Source organism: Rhamphochromis longiceps, linkage group LG18 (genome assembly GCF_057381845.1).
Source record: "Rhamphochromis longiceps isolate RC_006_pf linkage group LG18, R_longiceps_female_GT1.1, whole genome shotgun sequence".
NCBI lineage: Eukaryota > Metazoa > Chordata > Actinopteri > Cichliformes > Cichlidae > Rhamphochromis > Rhamphochromis longiceps.
The window spans coordinates 5,692,353-5,704,690 of NC_140574.1; the positions used below are offsets into that span (position 1 = coordinate 5,692,353).

A 12,338-nucleotide genomic window follows, 5' to 3' on the forward strand; every position below is an offset into this window, starting at 1 on the left:
GTAACCATGGCAACCGTAACGCTGCCGCCTGGAACGAAAGAACGTAGCTGTCAAACAAAACCCAAACAGTCCTGACCCGCGACAAAATGAAACAGGAAAGTACCGCAGTGTAATCCATTTATTTCAACAAAGTAACTGTATTCTGAATACCACCTTTTTAAACGGTAACTGTAACGGAATACAGTTACTCATATTTTGTATTCTAAATACGTAACGGCGGTACATGTATTCCGTTACTCCCCAACACTGTCAGTCAGGCAGCCGGCAGCAGAGAACGCACACTCTGTAGACTCTGATGAAAAGAGACAGGCCCTAAATAATAACAACCACCACCTCCACCGCAGCGCGCTGGGAGGCTGCTGCAGCCTCAGCCTCGCTCTCAACATGCCGCATGTGTGTTTGGATGCCGACAAACAGATGAGATGTCTCCTGTAGTGTGTGTAGATACAGCTGTATTCAAAGGTTACGACACCTATCGACGACTGTCGAGGTGAGGAGAAGTGAAGCCGACATTAAAACACAAGCTTTTCTTTTTGTTTCTTCACTGCACGGTCGTTGCACAGCGTTTGCACAAGTTAAACCGAGAAGACCACAGATAAGTTAACAGGCGTCCATACGCAGGAGGAGCACCAGCATAGAGGCGTTTTCCACAGATATAGAAACACTAGTGCCTTGAGTTCTTGGTTGGTTAAGGCTGCTTATTGAGAAGCTATGCACTAACAATTGATTCACATCAAATTCTAACTTTTTTTGTAATTTTTCTTCTCACAATTTAAATATATTTAATCTCAAATCAGCAGTTTCCCGTATGTTCCTAAAACATCCAGATTTCTGTTCTGCCACTTAGGAAACTCTGCTAAAATAAGACCGTTCACAAAGTAATGACAAATGAAACTGGGATGATCCCAGCAGTGATGATCCGCTCAGACTGGGACACAAACTGCGGCTCGGCTCGACTGCAGAATAATCCAGGAACGGGTTACATATTTGCTTTAAATGCGTTGATTGATGTTTTGAAGGCAGGTTTAATTTGAAGAGTGTGTTTGTGTTTTAGTTTTTACTGTGAAAATCCTGAAGCGTGCTGAGGGTGACGCCATCTTTACTCTAGAGAAGGATCAGGACGTAGGGTTTGTGTTTACTGCTGCTGCTTGGCCTCATCATCATTGTGTTTATTGGGACATTTGTTGTCTGATCCGCTCATTCATTCATCGCTCCACTTTACCCCACTTCCTCCCTCCATGTCCATCCCACTGAAAACCAGGCCCTCTGTGCGGATGAGTGAAACAACCCCAACTTCCTGTATTTATTAAAATGTTTTCTGTGTAACTTCATAGAGAGTAAAATATGATTCACTACGAGTGTCTTCTCACATTCCTCTTCTAATAACGTTGATTTGCCCGGCGATGGTTGACTGAGCACTAAATGCTCACACTGGGATGAGCTCAGCCTCTGTAGACAGGACTGCTTGTCTCATGACTTCATGGAAAATTATTATTTCATTACGGCTGTTTCCATAAAGCAGCATGAAAAAAACAAACAAACACAAAGAAGAAACTGTAACTTATGGAAGAGGATTAGAGCCACTGGGGAAAAAAGGAGGGGGGTGTCCTTCTTTGCAAGGATTCTATCAGCAAGTTTCAAGTGTTTCTATTTTTCTAATAACTCAGGCTTCTTTTTGCAGACCCTAACAATCAAAGTGAATAAAATCTGTGGCAAATGCTGATTTCAGCATTCACACATACAATGGTCACCATAATTCAGTAATATCCAAAAAGGAGCTTTTATTTCCAGGTTCTAATGCCAAAAGATTTTTTAAAAACATAATAGCTCTTAAGTGGAATTGAAAACTACGACAGGCTTGTTTTGAATGCTGTGCATACACTGTGCACATGTTAGCCACATAATTAAAAACACCTGCCTAACATTGTGCTGTGAAACACCTTTTACCCTTCAGGGAACGGATGTGGGACCGCTGGCTGTGTCCTGTGTTGTGTGACTGGGACACTGGCAGCAGGTCCTTTGGCTCCTGTGGATCAAACTCTCTGGCACATCCCCCAGATGCCTGTGATGTTTTGGGATTTTAGGGTTCGGTGGTCAGGGTAACACCTTGTCTTACTGCCTGGTCTATAGCAATGCCCGTGCTGGTGGTAAATGTGCAAAGATACAGCCTCATAAAATCACACATAACAGAACCCAAAGTTGTTGGGTTGTTTTAAAGTTGTTTGGCTGTTTGAGGCTTTGATCCTGCCTGAAGGTCTTTGCATCTTTACCTCAAAATGATCCCTTGGCATTAAATTCAACATAGCCTAAGAGGAAAAATGTAATATCTCACTTCAGACCACCATACAAACAGTTTTCTAGCTTCGTAGTCGGCGCAGTGCAACAGATGCCACTAGAAGGGTTTAGCAGTTTTCTTCATCCAAGTGATGTAATACCGGCCAGGTGGCTGCTGTGTCGTGTTTCATTGAAGCGATTGTCCTCTCTGATAATGACATCAGATACAACTGAGCAACTCGGTGTTTTAGCCCGAGAATTCGGCACCCTCGCTCACATGCTGATAAAATGCTACAATACGAGACCAGATTTGTATCTGCAGACAGAAGCTCTTTGTGTCGCTGTTTAGCATGACAGCCCCCTCTCTCACAGATAACACGAGCTTTATCTGCAGGCAGGTTCCAGTTCTTCCAGGCTTCGGGTTTAACTGCAGGCCAAAGCATCTTTTACAAACAGCAACAAACAACTTTACCCTCCTCCTGAAGGTTAAGCACAAAGCCCGCTTGTGTAAAGCAAACGTTTGGATCCCCCTCATTAATACATGTGCAGCCACGGAGCTGCAAGGTGTTTAGGACATTTCACCACGCAGCAGATGGCAACGTATGAGGGAGCTGGAACGGAAGCAAACTCTAATTTGCTGTTATGAAAGTTTCATGAAAGCTCAGAGCTGAGCCCACAAGCAGCTGAGTGATGTTTTCATCAGAGCAGAGAGACCTCCTTTAAATCTTTGCACCCCCTCGAGGTCTGCCATGCGTGAAGCTGGTGGCGAGCAGATGACGCCATCTTTCGTCAGCCAGACTCTGAGGGTTATAATATCGAAACTGGAAACTTGGAGCTGAGCGATGGTTTCAGCAGCAGAACGCTGTGGGTCGTACCGCAGTGTTTGAAGAGTCGTTTAAATTAACAGTTTTGATAAGTGAGGCATTAATCTGCTCACAGCTTACATTAAAAACCACAAGAAAGCAGCATTAATCACACACATGGATTTTACTTTCACACACGAGATACATTTTACTGTTATTCGAAAGGATTCATCATATTTATGTCTGCGGATTTGCTTTAACAACCTCTGCTCGAGCAGACACGCTGAGATAAACCCACCGAGGTTTATCTCTGAGGTTCATCAGAGGACAGACGCCTTCAGGAGTCGGTGGAGACCAAACCTGAACTCAAAGTGAGCGTCTGTTAGTTGATAGTGCTGTTGCTATTTTTTCATATATCTATAGATTCTATAGATATTCTAATAGATGGGCAGCGCGGCGGCACTGGGTTTGATGCACATCTGGCCTTTCCGTGTGGTTTGCATGTTCTCCCCGTGTCCCCCCGGGTAATCCGGCTTCCTCCCACAGTCAAAAGACATGCAGTTAGTGGGGTTAGGTTAACTGGTGATTTTAAAACGGCCATAGGTGTGAATGTGGTTGTGAATGGTCTCTGTGTTAGCCCTGTGACAAGCTGAAAACACCCCACCTCTCACAGGTGGAAGAGGCTCCAGCCTCCACCTCCCTGAATTGGCCAAGCAGAAGAGAATTGATGGGCGAATAACTGTTATCAGGATTGTTTTATTAATTTATTTATTTTTGGACTATAATAATCAGGAAATAATGGCTGGACACAAAAATCACGAGTTAAAATATTGTTTTGTCTGTGGACACCAGAACTGTTAAGATGGTGATTCAAATTTGTAACATTTCCATTTGTCAACTTCAAGATTCAGGATTCGTTGTCACATTCATAGTTATACAAGTACAACACGCAGGGAAATGTGTCCTGATACGCTCCTCGACTGTGCAAAAAGAGACAGAACATTATATACAGTGAGTGAATGATATACATTATATAAATAAAATCTGGAAATGTACACTTCGAAATCTGAGAATGTTCATTGTGTGAGGTGTTGACGTGTCTTGTGCCAGGATCAGGCCTGACATGTGAATGTGGTAACAATGAGTCTGTTAGGGCTGATATGACCAAAATCTCATATCCCGATATAAGACATCTATCGTCCTGATAACGATATAAATCACAAAAATGTAACATTTTCTGTAAACTCTGTGAATCTCGGGCAGCTCGACTTGAGGGAAGTGTTTCCAGCTGCGCGTCATGTAGCTGGAGTCGAGTGTTTTAACCGATGCATGAAACTATACATCTTTAGACATAAGTTGTAACGGCCGCTGTTTTCTTTGTGAGTATTTATTACACGGTGTGCTGCGGGGAAAAGCCTGTTCTAACGTTTGAGTCTAAGGTTTATTTTTTAGCACCTGGCGGCTCTTTTTTACTTCTCATCCGTAAATAATCTGCTCTTTCACGTGATTCAGTTTATTTTGAAAAGTCTCAACAGGATCTTGAGCTTTATTGTGAAAGGTTTATGTGGAACATAAACAAGCGGACACGCGAAGGTGTTACCGTCGTTGTTGCTAACGACAACGCATAAAAACAGGCGCTTGTCCGTCTGTAGTGTGGTTATATTAAATATAAGAGAAAGAGAGAACTTTAAGAAATGAATATAGCCACTACAGTGACCATCAAAACGATGAAAAAATATTGCCGTAAACAGTTTATTTTGCGACAGCACGAAACAAACGATAGCGTAAAATGAAACGATGGACGTTTTTATATCGTCATCCGATATATATCGTTATATCGAACAGCCCTAGTCTCAGTCACATATGGATGATGGGGGGGCTGAGACAGAACTCATTGTTACCACATTCTGAAGTTTTGCTACAAATTATTACATTTTTAAAAACGTTGTTGCTATCATAAAGGTTGCTGGCATTATTAAAGATGTCCTAATTACTGATATACAGCGTTATAATGAAGTGCTTTTCTTTGAGGTGGCGCACAGCTTTGAAGTTATAATTAAAGATTATTCAGACTTTGTAATGATTATCCTCATTTGCTAAGCAGAAAGGTGGGAGAGATCCTGTGGGTACGAGAAGGTAAACACACAGCCCGTACAGCAGGTTAGTAGCTGTTACCTCCTCTGGATTGTCCGCTCGGGTTAGTTTCAATCAATAATCATCTGCTCCAATCAGCACCTGATTAGGCTTTAAAAAAACATCTTCCTTCAACTGTCTGTCTCTCTCTGAGTCAGCAGGTTCATCACTAGAGTCTCCAGAGAGCAAAATATGTGTTACTTTTAATTCACTGGTCCTAATAAATATCAAATGTGGCTGATCTATTTTGTATTCAGGGTGTGAACAGAGTGGGGCTCATCTGGGATTTGGATTTCAGGGTCTCTGAAATCTGACCAGAATGCTTCTCCTTTATTTCAGTGCGTGCCGTATTCTTTCCTCACAGCTGAAAAAGTGTCCACGAGCAAACCTCCGTGGGCTCTGTCGATGAGGAAAAAACCTCGTCTCCTCTTCTGCAGCTGCAGGAGCAACAGTTTACATACCATTAAAGCTTCTGTAGCAGTGTAATTCAGTGTTGTGTAGCTGGTCCCAGTCGGTGAAATTTGCAGTACAAATCAAGCGCACCCGGCCTCTTCCCAGATGTGACGGACACGGTGCGGTGCAGAGGTTCATTTGTTTTACGGTCGAAGGATTAAGAGTCTGAAAGCCAAATTCTCATCTGTCACCAAAGCGTCTGGCAGCATGAACACACACACAGACACACACATATAAAGTGATGTTCTCTGGCAGAGCAAAGCTCAACAGGCATGACTTTCACTCCAGCAGCAAATCTTGAAAAATTCATGAGCCCAGAAACAAACTCGCCCTGTCTCGAGGCGTTCTCTCCTCCCAGCTGTAATTTCCATCACGCTCGCTTTTTGTCTCTGTTTTTGTGAAGAATGAAGATCTTGTTGCCTTTCCACTAACATCGCCCTCCTTCCTCCGTATTTCTCTGACAAATTAAGTGCATCACCTTAATTTCCCCGCACGCTGTCGAGTCACTGAGCTGCCAAGATCTCATTTTATCAGGATACTTCATCAGCATTCGGTCTGCGTCTCAGCAGAGCTCCAACGCTGTAAAACATATTGGGAGCAGAGTTTTTGCCATTATTGGTTGCCGTCACAGGGCTCGTTTCTAAGAAAATGTGCTCGCGTGATAAACTGTGGTGATATTTTAGCTGTAAAAATGCTGCCATTTAAAGAATTTACTGGTGGTGATAACTGAGAAAAGTTCTTCCAATCTCCCGTTTTATTCACGGGCATCTTCATGCACATTTTAAGATGTTCAAGTCAGCTGATCACCTGTTCACGAGCTGAGATTTAGACAGTTTTGCAGCTGACTTTGGCTGTTTGTATGCCACTTGTACGTTCACTCAATTTGATTCAAAAACCTTTTTGAACTCTGTTGCATTTTTAAAGCATCGGTCCTTCCAGCTGCAGGTCTGGGGTCACTGGGGTGCATTCAGAGTTTCTAGTAAATTAAATATTGTCTTAAAAAAAGACATGCAGTGAGTTTCCATTAATAAAAAAACATGCATTTGCCAGACCTCTAACATATGTAACAACTTGATAGACTGACACTATAATATATGTGTATGACAGATGTTTAATACAAGTGATGCAAGCAGTCGTCTGTCTAAACCTGGACCGCACATGTCATGTTGGGTTGCACATGGCATCTGTTGTTATTGCTGTTAACCGGAGCTGCTCTCCATTCCTGAATAAATGCAACTCACAGTTATGCAGTGGTCGTTAGTTTGGCTGCCTCTGATGAAGTATGTACCAAACATGTTCAGTAGGGGGCGTATTGGGACTGAGGACAGGCCATGTGGAGGTTTTCCTTCCTGCTGTGATTGGTGCTTGCTAGTAGAGGATTGTGTGATTGGAGGGGTTTTCCCTCTAATGTTGTAGGTCTGCACCTTCACACTGTTGTTGGGATTTGCATTTACTTGAAATGAACTGAAACAGCTGCGAGACCCGGGTGCTTCCATCCCTGCCATCCCGGTGTCTCTGTCCAGTCGTTTCCACCAAGGACCATCAGAGGTGGTTCTCTGCTGCAGCAGCAGCTCCGATACTTCTGCTAGCATCCCGCACGTCTCCAGCCCGACCCCGGTCACCTTCAGCACAGATGATCTGAGCGTACACTGTTTTTGTTATGTTTTTGGGTTTCAAAGAGACTAGAATGATTCCTTCAATCCATTTCTCAGATTGAAAATTCAGAAAGAATGTCGAGTGCTGCTCTGCTGGATATTTCATGGTTATTATTTATGGTTACAATTTATAATCTCATTGTTTTTACTGATTGTGTCTTTTAGTTCCTCTTCCTGTCTGAGGTGTTACAATGGAGAGCCCAGACCACTCCAGACCACGTCCTGTACACACTCCTCAACTCCAGGGTGAGTCCTCACAGTACACACACACACACTCACACTGTATGAGATGATATTGATTTTATAGAATCTTACCAAAAATAGTATGATAAGGTCAGCAGGGGTGTTCAGAAATGGCTTATCTTTCTCAGTCTTGGCAGACAGAGCTTCATAGTTTGTTTAAATAATAATATTTTAAAGCTTTAAAATATTAAATCTACATTATTCTGTTTTTTTGCCTCAAAGGTTTGCTTTAAAGCGTGATATAAATCATATGTTATGATATAGAACTCCTAAATAATCTAGAAAATGACTTAAGGAGCTGAAGTATAGGTGACGTGTATGTATTACATGGGAAGGAGCTTTAACAGGAATCAGTTGGGCTGTTTGAAGCAGTGCGTGTGCTTTTAAAGGGAGGCAGAAATGAAAAGAAGATGCAGGTCTTTCTTTCTGCTCTGTGTTGGCTGAAGAAAAAGAATCCGGGCTGGGAGGTGTTCACCACTGTTAGTTTGCATAATGGCAATAGGATCCGCCGGGTTGTTTACAGCTGTTCACCGCTGAGATGCTGCAACGGAAAATGTGACATGACACTTACTGATGCACGCTGCTGATTGCATGTGTCAATCTTCTGTGTGTGTCACCTCCCCCAGGGTACGATAGCCAGCTCTCTGACTTGTGTTCAGCTGCACAAGAGAGCAGAGAAGATCGCCGCCATGCTGGCTGAACGGGGCCACCTGCAGGATGGAGACCACGTTGCACTGGTCTACCCTCCAGGTAAACACTGACAGCAGGTCAGCTTGCTGTACTTGTGTCTCTGCGGTGACACTGCAGGATGTCATAGATTTACTGAAATCCCTCAAATTTTCAAAATAAAAGCTGATCTGAACCAGGAAAAAAAAAGCTTGGAAAAGTGTCCTGATTAATATTAATGTACTACATGGACAGATGTACCTGGATTCGGAGCCACACACAGACTCAGCTATTGTTACATAACGGGAGCAATATGAGCCCCGACCCTCTATGACGAATATATTGGGTAAATGAACAAATCGATGCAGACAGACTTAGGAAACTGTTTTAGAGAACTGAAGGTTACACATTAATCATTTTAGTTTTTGAATCTTTGACCTACAGTTGTCTTTTATTGCTGTGATTGCTGATTGGTCCAAAACAGCAGATTGGACCTTTTTTTTATTATTAAAAACAATTAAAAATTAGAAAGAAAAGACAAAAATGCCAAAAATAATAATTTAGACCAGTGCTTATGTTAATGTTTATTAATATTTACTTTATAACGGAAATTGTCATTTGGAATCTGTTTTTAATTATTTTAAATGAGCATCTATTAATTTAAAAATCAAACCATCTTTCATTTGAATGCATTTTTTCTTCCCTTCTGTTTAACTGAAGTTCAAAAAACACAGAGTGCAGATGAATAAATGAAAATGATTTTAAATGCAACTACAGGACACACATAATACCACACAGGCTGTAACCAGCATTCATTCTGTAAAATTATCTGATGCTAAAAGTTGTGCATTGGAAAAAAAATAAGTAGAAGTTTTTAAACAGAGTCTGACAAATGTTCAGAAAGTATTAAAATAAACAGACTTATGTATAAAATTGCCCCTTGTGCCTATGCATTATATCTTACAATTATTATTACTCATTCACGAATGTAGCAGTGCTCGTTTTTTATTAATTGAAAAAAATGTGAAAATGATGCATGTTTGATTTCCCACAAGCCGAAGTTACACTTCCACAGTGCTTCTTTGGGACGATGGAAAATAATAATTATTTGGGCATCGAGCGAAAAACCGTCATTGTAATTATGACAACATATAAAGTGTTTGAGTGGATAACCTTATTATACTTTCAGTGACTGCCCTATATAAGCAAAAGAAATGAAAGGATGGATGAAGTTTCTAGAGAACGACTTGTACTAAAATGGGTTAAATGCGACTTTTTTAACGATCCTTTAAATTGTTGACGTTTAACAAGGACAAACTTGGGATGTTTTAAAATGAGGAATGAAGGACGCGGCAAACATGTTCAGTGAGTTCGGTTAGATCGAAGAGAGCGCCGCGGGGAAAAACAAGGAGGACGCAGGAAGTGTAATTACCCTCTGAGACACAGCGCGCCGTGTCCATCACAGTAGGACAGACGCAGCCGTGCAGGAAAAACAACCCGACACGATCAGATTTTCTTAAAGCTGCATTCAATTAACGGCCCCGAGGGTCCATCGCTCAGTATACGGCACCTTAATACCTGTAACTAATTTAAGTTTTCCAAATTCACCCCCTCTTATTTCTTCTCTCATCTCTACATCCTCTCCCAGGAATCGACCTCATCGTGGCGTTTTATGGCTGCCTTTACGCCGGCTGTGTGCCAATCACGGTGCGGCCGCCTCACCCGCAAAACATCGCCACCACGCTGCCCACCGTCAAGATGATCGTGGAGGTAAACCAACACTGTGACGGCTCTAATCACTACTCTGTGGTTAAAGTATTTGAGAAAAACGTGAATGATCATGTAGGTGCAAGTCACCGCCCCCTCTACACCTCACTTCCTGTTTTCTTAATTTAAAAATTAATGAGAATATTTTGACAGCTTCAGCAGTTTATTCTTAGCAGATGCAGGTATTTCTAAGAAAACCTGACATGTGGATGTAGGCGAGGGTTTAAAAAGATAAAAGAAACACACAGACAGTTGTTCATTTAAGTAAAGGCCAAATTACCTACAAATCTACTTTTCTGTGTCTGTAAATATAAAAGATATTGATTTCTTAGATGACGTAGTCACAATAACTTAAAACTGAAAACTTTTAATATTTACTATATTCATTCCTGAGATTCTCACTCCAGAACTTTACGACCTTAAAAACATAAAATTCTGGGAAAGCTGTTGTTTTACTTTGAAAAGCCCAGGAGTGCATTTCAGGCGGGAACTTAAAAGTCGTAACGTAGACTTAATGCCAACGAAATAGTTGTGACGTGGACATAATCCGTTTAATTTGAGTGTTATAAAAATGATTTCCAAAAGCTACATAGACGTTGATATCCTGGCACCTTTGGCAGTTTATATTCCAGGTTTCATCCAGATTGAATGACATGTTTCGGAGGAGTTAGAGGACAGACATGCATACGTACACTGTGATCATTATAATAAGATTATTATTATTATTAAACCAGCCCAAGAAAAAGTGAACAGATGAATCGTGTGAATAACGGGAGGTGAAGCTGAGCTGAGGAGCGATTATTTCTCCGCACTGTTGGAGTCGTTCAGTTACTGCTGATCTGTTTTTTATGAATGATCTGTGCGCGCTGAATCGTGCAGGTGAGCCGGTCGGTGTGCGTGATGACCACGCAGGTCATCACTAAACTGCTGAGGTCCAAAGAAGCCTCGGCGGCCGTGGATGTCCGGACCTGGCCTCCTGTCATGGACACAGGTAGGCGATGTGTTTTTTGAGGGCACCCTGCAAGTGATTAAACACAGTTTGGTTAATGAACAGGTGATCAATGTGAATAAAAAAACAAAAAAACAGTGACTGAGTAATAAAACTAACACTAAGCTGTGTATTTTATAATTCATCATCTCTGACGTGAGAAAATTGATTGTTTCCTTTAGACGATTTGCCAAAGAAGAAACCTCCACTGCTGTATAAACCGTCCAACCCCGACACCCTGGCCTACCTGGACTTCAGTGTCTCCACCACCGGCATGCTCGCTGGAGTCAAAGTAAGCACACACTCACACACACTACACCAACACACAGCTAATGATGACATTTAATGTTGTTTATCCACATTAGCAGCATAGCTCCAGTTATTCCCAGCAGAAAAAACACATGGTTTGGAGGAGAGCCAGAGACTTTTATTTTGAAACTCTTCTTCTATCAAGAAGAGATTTTTACTCTGTTATTATTCGTGTGGTGCTGAAGAAAAGCTTAAAACAGGAGGAAGTGCTGACGTGTTTTTGTGCAGCGGAGCCTGGAAGTCTGTTCGAGGGGAGCAGATAGATGGTGGTGACATTTTAAAGATTAAAGTGATTATTGATTCACTGCAGTAAAACAAACCTCCATCCTGTGCTCAGCTCGTTGCTGCTGTTCATCTGGTGTGTGCGTCTGAGTGAAAGTGAAGTCATTTTCCTGTTTGGCCTCTAATCTGCCTGCGGATGCTCACAGAGAGAGAACGTAAACTTAAAAATCTGTTTCCATAAAATCGAAAGAAACTAAAGCAGTAAAAGAAGTTATCTTGTAAACTTTTCGTCTCCTAAAGTTTTGCTGATCGAAAAGAATATCAGAAAATGTCACAAACTAACAAAATCATTTAATTAGACGGCTTTTCCTGATAAGATAGTCCAGATAACGTCCACAGTCCCAGCTGAGAAATATAAACCTCTCCAGCTTGTCCTGGGTCTACCCCGAGGACTCCTGCTAGCGGGACATGCCTGAAACAGTTCATGCAGGAGCGATCCTAATCAGAGGTCTGAACCCTCCTCAAGCAGCTTCTCTCGATGCGGGGGAGAAACAGCTGTGCGCTCAGTCCCTCCCAAGTGACTGAGCTCCTCACCCGTCTCTAAGAGAGAGTCCAGAGGAAGCTCACTCCTGCTGCTTGTGTCTGGGATCTAAGTCCTCCGATCACTAGGAACATATCTATCTATTGACACGTTTGTGATGAAATGACACATAATGTCAAATTTTGCTCTCTTGCTGTTGTAAAGAAATAAAGACATGAGATCCTGATTATCTCCAAAAGGTAATGAGTCCTCCTGACCTCCATGGTGGAGGTAAGCTCGATTCT

General features: G+C 42.0%; 1 protein-coding gene across 8 annotated transcripts in view; it reads left to right on the forward strand.

Moving 5' to 3' along the window:
* The window catches only part of LOC146647574 (disco-interacting protein 2 homolog C), a 195,635-nt gene that overhangs the window by 171,461 nt on the left and 11,836 nt on the right, over nucleotides 1–12,338 (forward strand). For all 8 annotated transcript variants that reach the window (XM_085388739.1, XM_085388742.1, XM_085388741.1 and 5 more), the window contains 5 exons: nucleotides 7,484–7,564; nucleotides 8,188–8,311; nucleotides 9,876–9,997; nucleotides 10,874–10,985; nucleotides 11,165–11,274. In XM_085388739.1, coding sequence (XP_085244865.1) covers nucleotides 7,484–7,564; nucleotides 8,188–8,311; nucleotides 9,876–9,997; nucleotides 10,874–10,985; nucleotides 11,165–11,274 — 549 coding nt within the window. The remainder of the gene's footprint in view (nucleotides 1–7,483; nucleotides 7,565–8,187; nucleotides 8,312–9,875; nucleotides 9,998–10,873; nucleotides 10,986–11,164; nucleotides 11,275–12,338) is intronic.